We start from the raw sequence: 22641 nt of genomic DNA on the forward strand, positions 1-22641 counted from the left end.
CTTAGGTTGTAGGTAAATACTGTGAGATTTTATATAAGAGGCTTGAGCATTCGCAGATATCCGAGGGAATCCTGGAACTAATCCTTGCGAATACTGAGGGATGACTGTATAAAGAAAGTCATCTTTATCTGACTCTCCACTACCTTAACCTAGGACCAAATAATATTTATGTTGGTGGAAAGAGAGAGGCAGTTTAAAGAATTTTCTTTTGTTCATAGCTCCCTTCTGTTAGGTCTTGAACTGTATAGTAGCTCTTGTTCTGTCTTCAGGATGAGCCAGCCAGTAGAGAAAGTGATCTTGAAATAAGTCTCTGAGACTCCTTTAAGCTGGGTTCATGTAAAAAAGTTTGATTTAATTTATAAATAACCACATAGCAGGTTTCTTATTGTCCTTGGAGAAAGGTAAAAAATTAAAAGTAGTTAAAGACTAACTGGCAAAACCATGAGCCTGGGCATAAATTTAAGTGCTCTGCGCTAATCCGTTTATATATTTTTAACATTTGAATGGTAGAAGTAACTTTAATCTAACATGAGAAGCTTTTGCATTTACCCTTGCTAATATTTTCATTCGAGTAACACCGTTTTCATTAAATCCCAATAATAAGAAATATGAAATAAATTAAGAAACAAAACACCCACAACTCTGGAGAGAAAATTACTAGAATTAACCCTTTTTCAAATAGGTTATATTTTGAGTCAGTTCAAATAATGTTTAAGGGCTGTAAATTGGCAGCATATCAGGATTTTTTTCTTCAAATGAAAATCTCCAAATTAGTAACTGCCCAGTTGTTTATATTGTATTGTGACAAGAGCCCATGACCATTATAAAATAAAAAAGAAATGAATACAGTGACTTAAATTGTTTTGCTGAAAGCTTAAAAAATTTTACTTCTAAAATGCCAGATAGTTTTCTACAATGTGGTTTTGGTAGAATTCGAAGAAAACATAATCTGGTGCCTTTAACCTAGTGAGATTGCTTGATATTAAATTATTGATCACTATGGCTGTTGTTGTAGGGCACGAAATTGAGATTTTCATTGTCTTTTCTTCTTTATTTTCCTTTTAATTGTTAAATAGCCTTGACCATAAGCCGCATGTAGACTGGCATTGTCGATTCTTTTTTCAACATTGATTTCTTCTTTTAAACATACATCTATTTATATTTTTCCCCTTATGTTTTCTTTAAAAATGCAGAACTTCGAGAACAAATTGTATCTGCTCAGGAGGAAAAGAAGATATTAGCCATCGAACTGGAAAGTCTCAAGAGCAAACTTGCAGAAGTAATTGAAGAAGTATGTATCTTAGGCCTGAAAGGCAAGACTTTTAGTGTTATCAAGGTTTTTGGGGACTGCATGTTAAAAACTTACTATTGGAAGCTGATTTCTGACGTGAGAACCACGTACCAATTTTAATCTTCTCTCCTCCCCACTGTTTCAGACATACAAAAAGGTAAAGAAAATAAAATCGTGAACCTTCATATACCACTACCTAGCTCAATAAACGAAACACTAAAATAGCATTAAAGTATTGTCTGTTGCCCCTTATCATTCACTATATGAGGCAGATTTGTAAGAATATCTGCAATTTAAGTCGTACACTTTGTTGCTGCTGGTGAATAAGTATTCTGCTTTGCCAATGGCTGGCTGGCTTAGTTGGGAAAGTCTACCCCGTGACCTCCAACGTGTATATGATAGATGGTAGAATGGGCTCCAGTGGGTATTTGGAGAATCTTTTTCTTTTTCTTTTTGAATTGTCTTTAAGAGCAAAAGTACATAATTACTTTTTGTTGCATGAGGCTTCAAGGATCTGCCTTTGCAATCCCGATATAACTATGTCGATAATTCTCAGATTCTGTAGCCCAGAGCTCCCCAACTGATGATGTTCTATGATTGTAGACCTCAGAGGGCTTACAAGTGTGCCAAAGTGTTGATCCCTTCAGCCAGCAGCCTCATCCGGTTACCTTAGTTCCCATATGCATATTATCATCTTAAAGGCCATAATGTAAAAAAGGTTGGGAAGCAGGGCCCACCAGCCTCCCAGTCCCAAGAGCTTTGCCTTATTGTGGTAGAACATCCCGATGAATAAGAAGACGGATGATGATATTTTGGAAATGGCATTTTTATTGGACAACATATAGCAGTTACCAATTGAAACCAAACACAAAATATAGTTTATACTAAAAGAAACCACTCCTAAGTCTATCTGATGGATTCTGATGGATTCAGAATCCCTTTCAGGACCATTATCTTAGTTTTTTTATTGAGTGTAACTGTAGGAGGGAGTCAGGAAACACATTTGATGCACCCTGTTCCTCAGTTATAATTATTTATTGATGATTCTCTCCCCTCCCACTCAGAGGTGTTATTGGAAGCCATTTCAGAAGTTATTTTTATTATGACTTTCAGGTACCCGAAAAGTATAAAAAAACAAAATAATGAACATCTGTATGTCTACTATCTAGCTGAATAACATAAACGTTAAGATAGTGTCGAAAACCCCAGTGTCTTTCTCTCCGTAATTACATTCTCCGCGCTCCCTGCCCCGTTTCCCCAAACAACCATTATTCTGAACTTGAGATTTGTCATTCCAATGCTATATTCGTATTACATTTGTACTACAGTACATAGCATTTGGAGTGTTTTTAAACTATGTAAATGTACCAGCTTTTTTTTTATCCCATATAATGCATTTGAGATTTATCCACTTTGATATATGTAGCTTTACATTCTTTTTTAAAACTGTTTTATGATATTCTCTTCTCTTATTGTTAGATGCCAAAAATTATTTCAGATATTTAAGTTTTGGGGGAAGATTACTGTACTGTATGCGTTTTATTTAAGCCAAAAGTCATTAAAGTTGAAAGTATTTTTTATTTGAAAACTTTACGTATGTTTTACGTAAGCCAATTATCATCAGAGTTTAAGATGAATACCAAAATGGAGTATTGGATCTCTGACTAAATGGTTCATGTATTTTCTGGGTGCTTTGTAGTTGGATATTTGCATTAAAAATATCAATTATTTACACTGGCCAGCTAGCACACTACCATGTTCAGGGACCAATGTCAATGTCATTGGAAATATGTAAATAAACTCTCTAGCAAATTTGCATCCTAACTTAAAGAGCTACTTTTCAGGCTTTAAGAAGAGCTTTAATAAAAGCCTGGGACAGCGAAGCCAATTACTACTTTAAATTGTTAACTTCTTGTAGAAAGTTGAACAGCAGTTTGAGAATCACACATCACCATATGTCATGTTTTACAATTTTGGGTGTTTTCTCCCTTCAAAATCTCACATTTTTAGGTAAATAAAGTTAAACAAGAAAAAGAGGTTTTAAATTCAGAAGTTCTTGAACAGAGAAAAGTCTTAGAAAAATGCAACAGAGGTATGTATTTCTAGTCTTTTTTTCTCAAGTGCATATGTAATTTATTTTGTTTACATGAATCGTATTGTTTTATACCTGTGCCTAAAGAGTCTTGTAGCAAAAATCTTCTGTATTGTGTTTTCCTAACTTCTAGCAATGAGTCTCTCTCATTTCTTTTTTATCCCCCATCTTAGAGTTCTGGGACATTTAAAAGTGCTTTTACTTAAGGTACTCAGGACCCACTCATTTCAAAACTTAAAACCTCAATTTTGATCTGTCCTGCATATGTCCTGGGACCACGGCCATTTTGGCTATCCCTCAGTCTTTATGTATTCGGTAGGTTTTTTAGTAAATCTCTGTTCAGTCTAGAATAGATTAGGCTATTTACATAAATGCATGCAACATGATATGGTAAAATTTGTAATTAAGAGGATGTGAAAAGTGGGACAAAGGGAAGGTGAGAGTATATATTGTTATACAAAGTGCATACTTGCTCTGAAGTCTTAACGCATTTCCTGCCTTTGTGCCCGAAATCTCGCTCTGAGCTGTCTAGGGGCCAGTGCTAGGCTCCCATGATCATCCCACAAATTTATGATCGTTTATATGAATCACATAATAAGGAATCTGTTAGTCAGGAACAGCAGACCTGGTTCCCTGGTAAGAAGGAAATTTCTCCAAAAAGGGAAATTTCTGTACTTCTAGAGAAAACTGTGTGGTTTGGGCTTACTTGTCGTAAAGCACAACATCAAGTCTCATGGGACTGTTCTGTGTCCCCCGGTTTAAGATGAGGGAGTGATGCCAAATTCTAGTTCTGCAAACGTAATTCTGAGGGAGGGGACTTACCACGTCCTTTGTTCTCCCTTTTTTCTCCTCAGCCGTTCCCTTTCCTAATTCAGAACGTGCAACACCAAAAGGAGATCGTTCAGGCTCAGGCCTCTCTGTTGCTAATGGGAATTCTCCATCTTTGTATCATTCATGATTTGAGAATTTTGAACAAACGAAGGACCTCGTAGTTAAGGGTGGAAGAAGTTCTCCGTTCTGTCTACATTTAAGAAGATAGGGTGTAGGAGAATTTTCAGTCTTGATGCACTGTGCTAGAAACAGTGTTCTACAGAGGTTAATCGCATTGATCTTGCCTTCAGAGAATACCCTATGTAAGAAAAGAGAGATTATATAAATAAAAAGATGACTAGGACCAACCTTATTTCTTTCAGAATCCAAGTAAAAAGGCAAGATATACGAACATTAAATTTTTATTATAACGTTCTGGACATAGAAAAGAGAGTCAATTATCTTGTTCAGGGCTTCAGAGAGTCATAGTCTTCTTTGTTTTGTTCATAAAATTTCTTCTTTAAATAGGTTTGAAAATTATTTTGCTCTCAGGGACCTATAATTCACGTCACAAACCACCACTTGTATTGCTTTACTTGAGTAAGACTGTTAGTCTTTCTTCTAAGTAGGCAGTAGGTTTCCAGAGTTTAGAGCTTGAAATTCTATGTCATTACCAAGCAAACCAGCCCTTAGTTAGGACTGAAGCACCCTGGTGCTTGTGGGAAAGTGGCCATCAGGAGAGCCTTTTAAAGAGTTTGTTGACATGACTCAGCTCAGGATTGAAGGTGCCAGAAGCTGATGGGGAGACAAACGTGGTATCTCCTTACGTTATGCCTGGTTTCTAATGGTGTCATCAACCCCTCTGTCCCATCTACATGGTGATTTAACCGGAGGGACCACAGAACTCAGAAAGTAGCATTTGTGTTGCTCTTTTTTGATAAGACCTTCCTTTGAAGGTTTCTGTCCTACAGCAATTCTTTAATTCAAAGCTCTGACTCTGGTCCTGAATGGATATAAGGCTGTTTCTCTTCTGTGTAAGCATGGAGAACACTTAAAATAACATATATATAACATATATATCATATATATATGATATATATGTTATATATACACACATATGTTATATATATAACATATATATGATATCATATATGTATATCATATATATGTTATATATATACACACATATGTTATATATATAACATATATAAATATATATACACACATATATATACATATACATATGTATATATATGTATATATTTTTTCAGCTAATCTACTTTTTTATTGGAAAGTACACATATTCATACAGGAAAAGGAAAAAAATCTCAATCTTTCCAGTCTAGAGATAAGCACTGTTAGTATTTTACTGTATATTTTTCCAATCTTAAAGAAGAACCTTATGCATACATTATGTTTATAACATATATAGAAGACAAAGAAAATACCAGCAAAGAAATAATCTCTTTACCCATTTGTAAAGAACATCTCTGAACAGCTCTCTGTTCGTACCCCCTCCTTGGATCATTATCATTTTCTTATAGTTTTGCCAAATATGTATGTATCCCTAAACAGCGTATTGTTTAATTTTGCATGTTTTCAAGCTTTATATAAATGGTATCATTTCGCATATGTCCTTCTGCAGCGTTCTGTGTTTGTGAGGTTCACCCATGTCGAAGGGCTTTGCTGTATATGTTTGTTTTCACTGCTGTCTATTATGTTGTTCAGTGTCTGTAGCAAAATCCATTTGTCCGGTATCCTGTTGGTGGACATTTGAGTTTTTTCAGTTTTTTTTTCTATTCCAAGTCATGTGGTTATGAAAAGTCTTATACATGTTTCCTGGTGCACATGTCCAAGAGTTTCACTAAGATCATAGGCCAAATGTAAATTTTTATCTTCAGTTTCACTACATAATGCCAAATTACTTTTTGAATAGATTTGTAAGTTTATATTCCTGTTAGCAGTGTATTTGTTCCCGTTGTTCACCATCCTCTCCAAACTTGACATGTACTTTTTGGTTTTTTCCAGTTGCCTCTTAAGGTATCTGTGTTTTTACTTTCCATTTCCCTGATTACTAATGAAGATGAGTATCTTTCCACGTGTTTATTGGCATTTCAAATATTTCCTCTTCTGTGAAATGCCTTGTTGATGTGTTTTGTATGTGGCTTTTAAAAAACAAAAATGACCTCATTCTAAAAGTTATGAATGTCTTTGCATTCAATAAATATACTTCTATAATATAATTTTGATGGCATTATAACATATCTTGTACGTACCATGCTTTACTGACCCTTCCATGTTAAACCACCTATTATTTTAGTATTTTCAGCAACAATGCAGAGAGCATCCCAGAAACTAAAGCTCTGTATATGTTCATGATTTATTCTCTGAAAATTATTTAGCTCTCAGAGAATATATAATACATTCCTAAATGTGGAATCATTGAGTCATTGAGGAATTTTGAGTAATTGAGATTATGAGTAATTTTAGATTTTTGATTTCCATTGCCCTCCAAAAAGATTTTATCAATTTATATTCCAACCAGCAATGGTTGAGCGTGCTTACATGCCTGTATAAAGAATCTTTTCACCGCTCTTTTTCATCTACATTCCTGTTAATCTATGTGGCATATTATCTGTTTTCTTTCCTTTGTCTTAAGTGTCCATGCTAGCAGTGGAAGAGTATGAAGAAATGCAGGTGAACTTGGAATTGGAGAAAGACCTTCGAAAGAAAGCAGAGTCATTTGCACAAGAGGTAAGTTTCTTGTTTCTAGAAACCTGTTTTTTTATTTTTATATTTTAAAGAACTTTGCAGATGACACCTCACAATATATTTTGATTTTTTGAGGTTGAATAAGAACTTATCACTTTGAATTAAGGATCAACCGATTTAGGGAGGCAGCTATGCAATAGAATCAGGTTCACTGAACTTGGTGTCAGGAGATCTGGGTTCAGAGTTTGGCATGTCAGTAAGTTGCCAGTTGTATGGCCTTAGAGCAGTCCCTTAGCCTCTTGGAACTTCGCTTTCACCATCTGTAAAATGGGTGATGATACCCACCTAACCACGTGTATTTTCAATTCAAATGGCATGATTTTTCAAAGGTATTTTATAAACTGTAAAATGCTACATGGGGGAGAGAAGTCATATTTAAGGATATCATAACTTGTGGTTCAGCTTGAGTTTAGGGTTTTTCTATGTTTCAAGTAGCCTTATGAATCCAGGTTACATCTCCATATACCATCTCAAATAGCGATATCACGGTATTAGTATTTCTCTTTGGCTGCTATGCAGTGCTGTCATTATGGGAGTTGATTCTTCTACTTGCTGTGGAACATCGCCATATTGTACAGTCATTAGCTCAGCCTCTCACCAGAGTAATGATTTTCCTCTCATGTTAGAGGTAAGCTTTGAGCTTCTCATGTTCTGGCTTATCTTTGTTGACATGTAGGCATTGGGTGTTCCGTGGCTTTGGGATTGCTTTCCAGGGAAATGATGAGGTCCCAATCGTCTGGACTGTAAGAGCTCATGATGAGGAGCTGATCTGCAGGAGATTTCCATCATGTATGAATATTTTGAATTTGTGTATATACTGTAAGTTGAAGGAAAGTAGCCAAAGAAATGTAAAACATTCTTAGGTGGAAATATCCAGTGTACAAAGAAGACAAGGCATGGGGTTATGTGAATGATGTTTGAAAATCAGATTATAGTTTTGTGCAGGAGTCTTTCTCTGCTTGAATGTAGCTGTGCTAGCAATGAACTCTATAAAAGATTTAGCCCAAGAAGATCTGATTTGAAATATGATTCATTTTATTCAGAGAGTTTAATGAAAGGTGAATAAATATTGTTCTCTTATTACCTGGAAGAAAGAAAAAAGAATTGGAGTGTGTCACAGCCCTTTGGAAAAAGCTGCAGTAATATAAATAATGGAACTAAATAAACAGTTGAGGGGGAGGGAGAGTAGAGATAATGTGAAGACGCCTTCATTGCAAAACTGAAAAGGTTGGCTGATTTTGACCTGAATGCCAGGGTCTTATATTGAGAGACATTTTCAGTTTTCCATCCGTTGTTTGTAGAATGATGTTAGAATACAAAGCAGCTCTAAGAAAGCTTGAAGGCCATGCAATAGCAGAGAAGATAGATGGAAGAAGCAGGATTCCACTAAGAATATGAAAATGAGTGATTTACTCTGCCATTCACCTGGCGGCGATTCGCAGAAACAATAATGCTGACACGTTAACCAGGGACGAGGGGACAGACTCTTGAGAAGGGACAGCAGGAGCAGCTGGCAGCATAAAGAACTGCAGTGGTGCTCAATAATTTTACGATATCCAGATTTGATTTACATAGTAATGAAAAGAAAACTATTTTTTTTCTTTCTTTGTTTTTTTTTTTTTTTTTTTAAAGAAAGCTAGATTAGAACTAATATATCTTCCTTTTTGTATGATTGACACATTCTTGGATTTTCAACATTTGACTACTGCTAAAAGGTTTATGACTTAGTTTAACAAGTAAGTACCAGTTTTTCATATTTTGTTCCTTAGTACATTCGGCAAATATTTTATTGAGTCTGACACTGTGCTGATAGTGGGAATTTAATGGTGAAGAAAGCTAGATTAGAACTAATATATCTTCCTTTTTGTATGATTGACACATTCTTGGATTTTCAACATTTGACTACTGCTAAAAGGTTTATGACTTAGTTTAACAAGTAAGTACCAGTTTTTCATATTTTGTTCCTTAGTACATTCGGCAAATATTTTATTGAGTCTGACACTGTGCTGATAGTGGGAATTTAATGGTGAAGAAGTCAAATACGATGAGCTCTGCCCTTTGAGGCTTACTGTCTAGAGCCTTAGAAATGAACTTTTAATTTACTTTGTGGATTTAATTATGAAAACAACGTATATGCCTTGTAGAAAACACAAACAGTTCTCAGATGTGTAAAGTAAAAGTTGAAAGTTTCTCTCCCATTCCTACTCACACTTATCCATTAAAAAAAACAAAAACAAAAACATGATCACCTATTGGCTAATTTGGGTAGGGTATTAAGGAAAAGAAATAACAGGTGAATAGAAAACAATGTTATTTTCAATCATGGGAAGTTGTGAAGATTAAATGAATAATGTGTGTAAATTGCTTAATAAAGTGCTCAATAAATATTAATATACCTGTTCCCTTCTCTTTTACTTTCCTACTGTTAACTGTTTTCATCGTCAGGGAAAACTAATTGGTTTAAAATAAAGCATTGGGTTTAGTAAATAGCAGATGAGATTAGCCAGGTTGTTAGGAGTTTGGGCTTGTAAAGTAGACAGATCGGGTTTAAATTCGGGCTTTCCACTTACATGTATTTGAGGGAAAGTTGCTTAACCCCTCTGAGCTTTAGTTACCTTATTACTAAAAATGGGATACTAGTATCTAGTTGACAGTGTTGTTCTAAGGAGTAGATGGTATAACATACGTAAAATGATTACCACCATAACTATCACATAATGTTTAGTAAATTTTAGCTATTCGGAGCAGAGGTAGATAACTCATAGGATTGGTGTAAGGATTAAAATAATGCATATCAAATACTTAGTAGAGTACCTGGCATAAGATAAGTTCTTGATAAATATTAGCTACTATTAGTATTAATAGATTTTAAAGCCATAATAAAATATTAAAAACTGAAGTATACAACTCAGTGTTGTACTTTGTTGGGGTAAGGGTAGAGGTATTGAAGATTGTATAAAAGTTATGAATGAAATCATAGCAATCATTACTTCTAAAACTGTAATCCTATCAAATTCAGAAATTGCCTTTAACTTTTTAAAAAAAAGTCCACATGCTTTCCTTTTGCTCAAGTTGAGGAGATATTGAGCTTGACTGGTATGTACACTTTTCTCATTAACTTTTGCAGATGTTCATTGAACAAAATAAGCTGAAGAGACAAAGCCACCTTCTGCTACAGAGCTCCGCTCCTGACCAGCAGCTTTTGAAAGCTTTAGATGAAAATGCAAAACTCACCCAGCTCCTTGAGGAAGAGAGAATTCAGCATCAACAAAAGGTAACAGGTTTTATTCTGGAGTCTTAATATACATACATACTCAAACGCACACACAGACATATTTAAAATGGAAGGAGTTAGTTTAGTTACTTAGAGTTCCATATTTTGCCTACAAGTCACCTTTCAGAAAAAAATAAGTACCAAAATGAAGTTAATTTAGTGCCCAGCTGAAATTTATAACATGCTATTATAGATTTATCTTTAACGGTCCAAAAGATCAGAAGAAATGAGGAAAAACATATAACTCAAAAATCCTGTATAATGCACACAATGCACTGTTTGGAAATCTGTGAGTCGATTGCATTTTTTGGAGACTGCATACACTAGCAGAGCATTAGTCTCAAAGAGCTTGTAGGAAGGCATAGGTTTTATTTAAAGAGGAAGGAAAAGTCCATGTTAGTAGTAATTGTTTGCTTAGAGAAATTTTCTGATTTTGTAAACTTGCACAAATGTCTATGTTTAAAGACTCCCTAAGTGGTTATTTCAGTTCGTTTGAGTGGAGCTGTTCCAGCTGACACAGCCTACCTCGGGAGCTAGGCAGAAAGGGTAGTCACCGTGGTAGGTGAGAACGAGGATGCGGGAGAGGAGAGGCGAAGAGGTGGAACAAAGGCTTTCAAGTTAAAGAAACCACTTAAGAAAAATTACATCAATATTTATACTACTCACAATGTGCCTAGTTTGCGAAGGAAAGGCTGTTAGCTGCTATTTATTGTCACCTGTCGAAGTCTCTTTAAGCAACAGTGTCAACATTTAATCCTTGGAAGTTTCTGAAGCTTTTACAAAGTTGGCAGTGAGGTGGGGTAGATTTTTTTCCTCCAGGTGGAGTAGATTTTTTTTTCCTCCATAAGAAATGTTGGTATATGTGTAGAGAACCTCTAGAGGAATAGTTGTTGTCCCTGGGGAAGAGGGCCGGGAAGTCGGATGAGAAGGAAAGAATTTCTTTGTCTTTTCTCCCATATGCTAGAATTACCATTTCAAATGAAGAGAGAATAAAAGAATGTTTTCTTTAAAATTTAGTTAATGCTGGAATTTTTTGGTTCTGAGAAGTCTTACTGCTCGCAGGTAACTCATTTGGCAGTTAACACATGCCTAGGACCCCCTGAATTGAACTGAGGTTCGGGACTAAATAATTGGGTATGCACCTTGTTGGGGTGAGTGGCAAGGTACTGAAGAGTCGATAAAAGTCATGAATGAAATTATAGCAATCAAGACTTCTAAAACTTATGTTATACCATACAGTTATTCTATATAATCTTTCATGTAGGTGGTTTAAAATAATTCTTAGCTGTCTGTAAGTTCCCTTGTAGATTCAGCAATCTTTCAAACACACTGTGTTGTTTTTATGATTATAAAAATAACGTATGCTCCTTCTAATACACTAATTTTAAAAATGCAGAAAAAGTTAAAAAAGAAAATTAAGAATCTCATATTTTGGTGTACATCCAAATGGTATGTAAACATATAATTTTATGAATATAGTTTAAATGGAATCGTAATAACATGCATGCTGCTCTATAACCTGATTTTTTTCAGTTGATAATACATCTCCTCATGTCAGTGTATGGTGAACTACGTGATTTTAAATGGTTGCATAGTATTTCATTTAAGAACACACCGGAAGTCATCAAATCAATAGTATTGGTAGACATTATTTCCTATTTTTCCCTGTTTCAAAGAACACTTTAGTGAATAGATTTGAACACTTGTCTTACTATCACTTTAAAACAAATTATGAAAGTAGTATTTCTGAATTAAAGGGCCTTTCCTTCTTTGTTTGTTCATTTAAGGTTTTTGATAGCTGTTATCAAATTGTTCCCCCAGGGGTCTCTTTAATACTACCTGAATTTGTCTCTTGAAAATGGGTATGAAAGTATTCATCTGTTTTAAGTAAATTTTTAGATATGATTGATTTTACTTTTTTGACTCACATTTAAAACTTAACTTATCTGGGACATAAGTCTCCAGTAAATTTATATTGAATCAAATAGTTGATAATGATTTTAAGTTTTATCTGTATCCCAGAATTTTTATAGTTTTTAATCTCTTTGCTATGAAATGCAAAGTAAAAGGGAAACATTTTTCTCTTGATTTTCCTCAACACAGGAAAAACTATATCACCACATAAGAGTCTATTTGTTACTTATAGGTCAAAGAATTAAAAGAGCAACTGGAAAATGAAACACTCCACAAAGAGATACACAACCTCAAACAGCAACTGGAACTTCTAGAAGAAGATAAAAAAGAATTGGAATCGAAATATCAGAATTCTGAGGAGAAAGCCAGAAATTTAAAGCATTCCGGTAAAAGCACTGAGTATGCTGTGTCTGATTAGTCAGTGAATCTCCCATCAGTAAGTACAAAACCTGGCATATAGGTCGTCCAGCACATTTGCTGAATGCTATAGGAAAATACCAAGATTTGTTTTTAAATTCCTTCATCTCTAACCATTGCAATTCAATACAGTGGCTGCTATAATTAAATGATTCATCAGTATTTTTACTTATCTTTTGGACCCAGAGCCTTTATGAACATTAAGAGACAAAGATACCATTATATGGGAACACCTAAGTTTTAGCATTTCTCAAGGCTTCATTGATGAGTGTTCATTAAGTACTTATTTTGTTCATTTTAGGGTACATTTTTAAAAAGAATTAAGATTTATATCACCTTCATCTTTGGTGTCTAATTATACACATGAAATAATACTTACAATATCACACCTAACAATAAAATGGGCAACAATATTTATATTAAATGGAAAACTTTTAAAACACCAGGGGATACTTAAATCAAAGGATTTATTCATTCAGTTCTAGAAAGCTTAATAGGAATGTACGAGTTGGAATACTTCACAGGGATAAGTAATAAGTTTCTTTTGGAAGGTAGGTAATTTAAGAAAGCAGGTTGTTCCCTTTATAACAGCTTCAATACTCACTTGAGATATTTTTGGTTAATTTTATACTAGAATTTTGAAATCTGTACAGAAGAACCAAGTTGGCTTTCTTCCTTTCAAAGTATTCAGTGCTTGCTAATCCGCAATGAAAATTAATTACAATTTATTTTTTTAAAAATTGATCTAAAATTAAGAAATAGTCCATTCTTTTTCGTGACCAGCAGGGCAGCCTGTAGTGAAAGCCATCTACCTTTGTTATCAATAGAGGGTGCACATGCTAGAGATATTTGAGCTTCAGTTTTGAACATTTTATTTAGTTTCTGTGTATACCCAGCCATACCCTAGGGTACTATGAGAACTACAGAAAAAAGCCATGCCTTTTGTCCTTGAACTCAAACTCCCTTTGGAGAGAGACTCACATGCATATGGAATAACTAGAGGATTCTTGGTGTCGGAGACCTTATTTAAGTGTTGAGAGTAAAAACAGATGGACAGGTCATTGAGAGGTACAGTCAGTCATGGAAAGTGGAATGGCCGCGGAGAGAGAGAGCTCTTCCTGTATGCGAACAGTATTCGGCACTTACAGCCTATGAGAGCCCTCATGAGAGGGGTTTGCATCTGCGATATCAGTTCAGATGGTGCTCCTTAAAATCGGGAACACTGTATCTGGAATAGCACTCGATGGAACTATATCTGGAAAGCATAGGCCCTTTCATGTTGTTGGTGCTTAGTAAATACCTGTTTCATTAGTGACTTGAATGAAGTGAATGAAAGAATAATATTTCCAGAATGCTCTTCAAATGAGTAAAAAAGTTTGAGTTACAGACATTGGAGAGTCTGAGTCTGGTTAACATCGAGAACACTAGGATTTGCAGTTGCTGAATGAAATTAAGTGGAGGAGGAAAATATGCTATTAAAATTCAGTACTAAATGTCATCTTTAAAATTAATTCTCAGTCTATACACTTTAAAAGTCAAATAGTAACAATTTCTTAGTGTTCGAGTAGTATATTCCATTGTTAACAAATATTTCTTCGACCCACTCAACCCTTACTGCCCACCCATTCAGCCATTGTCGTGAATTTCTTTTTCATAGTCGTATATACAACAAAAAGATGGACACGTTTTCTTGTAACATAAGCAAGGCCTCTCTTGAATTAGTAGGCTGGATGATGATAAGTATAAACAGTTCTGCAGTTTCACATTGAAATTTCTAACTTTACCCTAGTAAAAGGAACTTGATTTTGAAGGAGGTTATGGTTTCTCCTTCCCACATACGGAGAGTGTTAAGTTGCTTCCTGTAGCTCTTTTCTGAATGTGTGATCTCCGTGCAGTTGACGAACTCCAGAAACGGGTGAACCAGTCCGAGAACTCGGTACCTCCACCACCGCCTCCGCCACCGCCGCTCCCGCCTCCACCGCCCAACCCCATCCGGTAAGCACATCCTGAAGTGTCATCCTGCTCTGCCTGAAGTGTCGTTCTTGGACAGAGAACCCAAAGTTTATGTTAGTGGCATTTTTTGTTTGTTTGTTTTAATCCTGGCATAGATTGCATCATTAGAGGGATGGTAAAAAGTATGAAAGATATCAGCTCGGGTTTCAGAGAATTTTCTAAAAACCAATGTATTATGCCTTTCTTGTAATATATGTAGAAAGGGGCAGAAGAAACACCTGGCAAAGACATTCTTGAGGCCTACAGTGTTCTGCTGTCGTAGATGGTCAGATTCCATGTGCGTGTTCCAAACTGAGGAGCTAGACACTGAAAGCAATTGTTTTGATTCTTCAGTTTTAAAATTTCGGTCGACGACGTTAGAATTTCCTTTAATTGGAAGACCAAGGAATTTTGAGCTTCTCCAGAATGTTTTCATCTTTTTCTTTCACTAATTTAAATTTGAAAAGGTCTGGTTTGTTCAGTTATTTCAAAAACAAAAGCACTAAACTAAACGAAAACTTAACAATACTGATTGTTATGAACAGTAATTAAACTAAAAGTACTAATTTTTTTTTTTATCTCTAACCTCATATTTAAACCTTTAATAATGCTGAGAGAGTTACCTTTCATAAGAAGAAGAAATTGTTTAAACTCTTGTGACAGGAAATCATCTATGCAGACAAGAATGCACTTTTTCTGAAGCCTCAGGTGACTTCACGGTATTGAGTGCCTGAATTAAGCACAATGTACCGTAGGAGCTCTAGAATCAGATTTTGCCTTCTTTGTGGTTCTTCAGCCCACCAGGCAGAATTATGTAAGACAATCTGCTTGCTGTGGTGACAGCTTACCTCCTCTTGTCATGATGTTAGCTGCTTCTGTATAATTTATTCTTGAACAAATGGAATTTAAAATTTTGCTAGATTTTTACCTTTCATTAACTCATGTGATTTGTTTAATCCTTTCACACAGAGAGGCCATTTATTCAAACTCTGTACCTTTGCTGATCCATCTGAATAGAATGTGTAGCATGTCCCTCCCACACGACTATGAAAATGGGGCTTTGCCTTTTAAAAAAATTCTCATTAGTTTTTCTTACTGAGTAGGGGATGACATAATCTACTTTAAGCCATTGAAGTAGTTAAAGCAAAATAATTTTTACACGTGATCGAGCCAAGAGTCAATTAAAAGAATTTCAGGTATTTTAAATTCTTTCTCTCCTGGGTTGCTAAATCTGTAGGAGATATTCTGAATTTGACATTTAAAATAGAAAATTCATCACTTTGATCTTTCTCTAAGATCTGGAGTTTTGAGCTGATAAGAAAGGTCACTTCTGCCTATGAAGAGGGAGAACTATTAAAAATCGATTATAGTCTTGCTGTTAGCCTTTAACTTTTAGTCTCAGAAATCTTGAGAGCCCTTAGAATTAAAAATAAAATATAATCTAAGTAGAATGTTTTCCCAAAGAGCACAATTTATACAGTTAAATTGAGAAATGAAAGTAGAATTCAGATTGAATGTCTAACGCATGAATTCTTTTATAAGGCACTTGAAAGAAAAATTTTCATTGAATACATGAATGATTTTTATTTTAAGATAAATTTAAATAGTATAAGACATAATTTCTCTGTGGAGTTTTTTTTTGATAAGGATTACATTCTGGTGAAAGAAATATATTTGCATACATACTGAGTTTCAGTGGCATTCGAACCCACCAATCAGGGTTTTCCAACTTTGTTCCTGAGCCATTTGTTTTACCCCGGTGTACATCACTGATAGAAATGAAAGTGGGGGAAAAAAAAAAAAAGACTAGGGCCTCTGGCTTCTTTAAGTGGTTTTATTGCTTTTTCCTCCTCTTCCTGCTCATTCGACATTGAAGGCAGGTAAGAGAGAAGAAAGCAAGGAAGAAGGCATACTTTGGTCATTTTATACTAGTGGTAGTGAAATTAGGACAGGTCCTGGGCAGGTGTGGCTCATGGGGGAATGGTAGGTTATATTAGTGTATTGGAGTTCTCCAGAGAAACAGAACTAATAGGGTGCTTGCGCGCACGCGTGTGTATGTATACATATATATGCATGTATGTAAATATGTGCATATACATCATATATATATATATATATACATAAGAAGGAGATTTTAAGGAATTGGTTCACTTTATTATGATACTGACAAGTCCCAGGATCTGCAGCGTGAGTCAACAAGCTGAAGACCGAGGAGAGCCAATGGTGTATTTTCAGCCCCAAAGTCAGTCCCAAGACCCAGGAAGAGGCAATGTTTCAGTTTGAATCTAAAAGCAAGAAAAAAATAGATGTCCTAATTTCAAGGCAGTCACACAGGAGGAATTCTTCTTTACTTGGGGAAAGGTCACCCTTTTGTTCTATTCAGGCCTTCAACTGATTGGATGAGGTCCACCCACTTTAGGGAGGACAGTCTGCTTTACTCAGACTGCCAATTTAAATGTTAATCTCAGCCAGAATCCTAACAGAAATACTCAGAATAATGTTTGACCGTATATCTGATTACTTCATGACCCAGTCAAATTGACTCATAAAATTAAACATCACAGTGTACATGGAGAACACTACTTAAAGGATTTCAAGTTGAATATTCTCCATTGAACTGTTCCATCTTCAGAGGACGCTTACTTGAAGCTTTTATCCATTCAATTGAAGTGGCTGTGAAATGGGGTGATTTTAGACAGTGATTTGGATTATTGGTCCTAGATATCTTGTCCTGGTCTCATGTGTCCTGTGAGGCCCACCTTATTTATTTTCTCTGTGGTCTAAGCTCCATCTTGACAAATGGTTCTTTTTTAATATTACATGTGATTTTCCTTTGAGTACCATATCAATCTCCAATTTATACTTCTGTTCAGAACATTTAAAGCTAGCATTGTCTTTCATCTAGGTGGTTTACAGTGATGACCACGTATTCTTATTTCATTTATATAAATATATACAAATATTCTGAGTATTCTTGCTTTGTAATTGTTATGTACAATAGTATGTACTCTCAAAATTTCCCCTGAGAACTAGAGGTAGGGTCCTCATAGAGCATTGTAAGAGATTAAGGAGAGAGGCCTCTGGTTACTGAGAACCTTCCTCAAGCCCCGCCTCCTGTGGAATGTTAGCAGGCCGACATCACATACTCCTGCCTTCAGTTGACAAAATGGAAAAAAATGAGCAAGTAAGCATTCCTCCTGACTTCTGGAATAAAATGTGCTTATTTTAAAGTTCTAAGTAAATTTCCAACTTTTGTGAAAATAATTGAATTCCATTTTGGGCTACTATGAACCCAAAGAAGAGGAATTAAATGAAAAGCCCAGTGATGGTTTTTTCCCAGCTGGTGAGTCCTAGAAACTTCGCAGGGTAGAGCAGGATGTACTGCTTTCTTTTTATTGTGCTTCATGGGAGATTGTTCAGTGTGTTTGGGAATTTTTAGGAACGGCAGACAGAGAGGGGATTAATAATATAACCAAAGGTAAAAGTGAGAAGTAAAAAGAAAATCTAAAAATTCTAGTGATTGAGGAACACTAGGTTGTTCTGCCCTCAGAGCAAGTATTGCTGTGTATATCTAGTTGCCCCTTTTTCTAGAGCTAACATTATGCCTTTCCTGTCTTCCATTGTTGGCTTCCTAACTTGTCTTCCTCATGACTGTATTTTGTCAAATCTAGTTTACGACATTTATAAAATAGCTGAAAGAATTCAAGAATTCTTGACTCATTTTTTTGTAAACTTTTTTGGGTGAATGATAACATTTGTAGAAATGTACACAAACTTATATGCTGTTTAAAAATAATATAAAGTGAACATTCAAGTAATCAGCGTCTAAATCAAGAAATAGAATACTGGTACCCTAGAGAGTTTTACTTTTATCCTTTTTTTTAAAGTTATTTATTTATTTTATACCTAAATCTATATCTCTAAACTATAGGGATATAAAAAATAGATAAGTAAGTAGGTAGTAGGTAGGTAGATAGATAAATAGACAGATAGATAGGATGGATGATAGATAGATTAGATAGATAGATAGATAGATAGATAGATAGATAGATAGATAGATAGATAGATAGATAGATAGATATACTTTAGGGACGTCTATCTGCCTGTCTATCTGTCTTTCTCTGTGTCTGTGTCTATCTCTATCTAAAACTATAAATATATACATGCTTTTAAAAAACTATATAATTGGAATTTTTCTCTATTTATTTGTGTTTTGTTCTTTTCCCTTTATAGCATTTTGTAAGAGTCGTCCGTGTTATTTTGTGCAGCTAAAGTTCATTCATGTTCACTGATACATAATCCATTTTATAAAATGTCCCAAAATGTGTTTATCAATTATAGTACTGATAGATATTTGAGTTATTAACAGTTTAGAGAAATTATGGAAATTTTACATGAGCATTCTTGTACATGTATTGTGGTACAGCAGTGCTTATATTTCTTGTAAGATATATAGCAGTAGGATCATTGGCTCATAGGGTATATGTATCCTCAACTCCACTAGCTAATACTAAACAGTTTTCTAAAGTGGTACTATCAACTGATACACCTTCTTCAGTTTGAGAATTCCTGTTATTCCACAAACCTACCAACTCTTGATATTATCAGACTTAAAAATTTCTTGCCTATTTGATAAGTGTGTAGCAATATTTCAAAGTGGGTTTCATTTGTGCTTCCCTAATAACTAATGAAGTCAGGTACCTTTTTGGTGTGGATATTGGAAATTTGGACATTGTTGTCTATGGAGTTTCAAGGGTTTTGTCCATTTTTCTGTGGGGGTGTCTGCCTTTTCGCATTGATTTTTAGAATTTCTTTTTATTCTTTATGATGTCTTTTAATATATTGGAGGTTTTGAAATTATAATGTCATATTTATCATGATTTGGATTTTATATGGATTTTAAAAACATGGACCAGAGAGACTGGTGGTCTAAATATATTTTATCCCTTATGTATCTGGTCTGTGTTGTGCAGATTCACATGGTTTTTTGCCCATGTTTCACAAATAGATATTTACTGAAAACATCCTCTAAGCCTTTCATCCTTCCGTCTCCCTCCAACACATTACTTAGGTAGATGTCTCTGAGTTTTTGATATGGACATTTAAAGTTTTTCTGTATCTGTTTTACTTTGTAAATGTCTATGCATTGTATTAGTAATTATAGTGGTCCGCATATTCCAGTAATTAGTTTGGTTTCACACAGAGATGAGACACCTTTCTCTTCCTTGAAGTCATGAAAAGTTTAACCAAAAGTTTATTAAAAGTGGAAATTCTACTTAAATTCTAGTTATACATTCATGCACCTAGAGAAGAGTGGATTTGCACTGATTATTTAGAATCTACACATGTTATTTCTTGGATCGTACGGCATCCAGTCATCACCTGTCCATCTTTTTCTTTCTCCCAAAGGTCCCTCATGTCCATGATCCGGAAGCGATCCCACCCCAGCGGCACTGGTGCTAAGAAAGAAAAGGCAGCTCAACCAGAAACAAGTAATTCTCAGGCTCCTTGTTTTACTTTCGGTGGCTGACGGTCTATAGTTTTTCAACAGTTCACGTTTGTTGAGGTCTCTGACTATGAACACATTGTCATGGGTGAAGTGCGAAGTTTGCAGCTATAAGAACGAACCAGGTGACAATCACTGCCTTTATGTAGCTTATTGTCTGGAGTGGATAAGCGTGTCCACACGTCACTGTAAAGCGAGGTATGCTGGGAAATGTGTTTTCGTGAAGAGACAAGGAACTTTGGGTGTAAAGGAAAGAGAGGAAGTAATTCCAAGTGAGGGATTTGGGGAAAGGCTTTTCAGAGCCGATAACAAGTGAACTGAGATTTCACCCAGCACCTACTATTTACTGCAGTGCTATGCACCAGAGAGTCAAGACACAGAAGTTACTTTTGGATGGAGGAGACAGGAAGTAACAAGTAATTATCCAATTAAATATATAATTATTTAATTACGATTTTTGATCAGTACTGTGGAGGAGGAGTACAAATCTTTAAGAGATTGTGGAGGTGGATGGCTGGTGTCTAGAAGTGATGAGTATATGTAAATTTAGAAAGTCAGGGTGAGGCTGTTTAGGATAAAAGTAGTTCACACAGAGGGGCAGCAGATTCAAAGGTCCAAAGTGGGGAAGGTATTTGGCAAATTAGGAAGCAAAGAAAATTGGTGTTGTTAGAACATGGGGTGCAAGAGAGGAGGTCTGATAGGTGGGCAGGAGCCGGATTCTGAAGGCTGCGGTCAAGGTTGTGAAATTTATCCTAAAGACAATAGGAGTTTTAAGTAGGGATTGTCTGTGACACTCTGGAGTTGGCATTTATAATGTGGGGACCAGCCTTGCTATCAAAGTGTCTTCTTATGTTAACACGTTATGGTGGCTTTTACTGTACAGTTGGTACGTTTTTCAGAATTTATGAATGGAGCTTTTGTTGCTAGGTTATAGCTCTTAAAAAGCTTGATTGTAGTGAAGGTTTGTGGAATATTTTAGAAGTAGTTTTAATGTCTAATAAATATAAGAAATCATTATATGCTTCAAAGTTAATAACTAATTTTGATAAGAATACATTTATTGGACAAGTTCTGAGATTTCAGAGGTATGCCTGCTGTTTATCACATATTTAGTCATTAATTTGTTGATAATTTCTTACCTCAATTTACTAATCTGTAGAATGGGGATATTATTAGTTCCTGTTTCATAGGGTTGTTGCAGGAATTAATGAGTCTCACAGCATGTAAAGCATTTAGAGTAGTACTTAGCATATAGAAAATACCCAAAATGTTAGCTAAAAAAATAGACAAGGTACTAACTAACCTTTGAGAGGCAGAAGTCCTCATTTGGCAGGTTCTTGTGATCGTTGCAGTTAAGGAAATTTCCTCGATTTTATGCCTTTAGGCCAAATTCAAAGTTGTTCTACCATGTGTTCTTTAGAAATTTTGTACATCATGGGGCATAAGATATTTTTAAATGCCTTTTAAAAAATGTTAGTAAAAGACAGAGTAATCCTGTGGCATTTAGACATTCACTGTAGTTTCTTCTAGGTAGTAACAAAAGGTTTTATTGAGCAACAAGGTGATGGTTTTGTCTGTGGGTCTTTTTCTTTTTTCTTTAAAAGAACTAACTTATTTTTCAAGTGGGTCTTAAAATTTAAGCCTCAGTTAATTACACGTAGCTTTCTGATCCAAGACTGACCTTGAAGCACTAACTCAAAGAACATTTGATTTTATTTTCCTGTGGCAGTTCAATAACATTAGACCTGTTGTCTTCATTTGTCCCTTTTCTTTAATCTCCAGTATCCTGCATATTTCTATTGTTCCCCTGATTACATGCTTTTGTGAGACAATTACCAACTGCGTGATTGCAGAAAGAATTACAAAACATACCATGAGATCTCCATAGGTGATTCTTGCAGATTTATTAGAACCGCTTAATAGTTTAGAAGTTCGTATAGATTGCTTTTTGCTAGTTCAAAAACAGGGTCGGTGAGAGAGAAAGCTTGTGTAGCTAACCTAGCGTTGCCCTCATATTGTGCCTGGGTAGGGAATCTGATAAGAGTGATTTTTTTTTTTTTTTTTTTTTGCTTAAGACCAATTAAGCCTTTACATTTGAAAAAGACTGAGAAATTAAAGCCCGGTTTATAATCTGTGCACAATACAGATAGTGGCACTTCTCTGAATTATCACTATGATTCTGGCAAGCAAAAATGAGAAACTGCTTTAAATTCCTGCTATGTTAGATGCTGCAGCAGATTTGAATGGTGTTGACCATAATTCTCCATCTGTCTGCCTTAATTAGTTTTTGTATGGCGCATTTAATTGGGTTTCAGTCATTCCTTACAGAGTGCTAATCTGTTTGTAGGCGGTGCTCCTGTTGCTGTGCAGCTCTTCCCAAGTCTTACTCAAAAGGGCAGCCTTTTTGAAAATTTAATGTTTTTTTTTGGAAACTTTTTTTTTTTAATTCCCAGGAATAAACTCCATACCCATATCAGGTGCTTGAATGACAGATCTTGATTTTATCTCCCTTGATTTTGAGTAGAGTCAGCAAAAGCCCTGTGTAGTGCATAATGGCTATTCAGATATTGGAT

At 35.3% G+C, this 22641-nt stretch overlaps 1 protein-coding gene across 3 annotated transcripts in view; it reads left to right on the top strand.

Moving 5' to 3' along the window:
- SHTN1 (shootin 1) overlaps nucleotides 1-22641 on the top strand; it is a 91184-nt gene that overhangs the window by 39492 nt on the left and 29051 nt on the right. For all 3 annotated transcript variants that reach the window (XM_006920831.2, XM_025039192.1, XM_006920832.3), the window contains 7 exons: nucleotides 1194-1291; nucleotides 3302-3383; nucleotides 6853-6947; nucleotides 10093-10239; nucleotides 12386-12539; nucleotides 14466-14565; nucleotides 19972-20054. In XM_006920831.2, coding sequence (XP_006920893.1) covers nucleotides 1194-1291; nucleotides 3302-3383; nucleotides 6853-6947; nucleotides 10093-10239; nucleotides 12386-12539; nucleotides 14466-14565; nucleotides 19972-20054 — 759 coding nt within the window. The remainder of the gene's footprint in view (nucleotides 1-1193; nucleotides 1292-3301; nucleotides 3384-6852; nucleotides 6948-10092; nucleotides 10240-12385; nucleotides 12540-14465; nucleotides 14566-19971; nucleotides 20055-22641) is intronic.

Source organism: Pteropus alecto, unplaced genomic scaffold (genome assembly GCF_000325575.1).
Source record: "Pteropus alecto unplaced genomic scaffold, ASM32557v1 scaffold177, whole genome shotgun sequence".
NCBI classification, from domain to species: domain Eukaryota; kingdom Metazoa; phylum Chordata; class Mammalia; order Chiroptera; family Pteropodidae; genus Pteropus; species Pteropus alecto.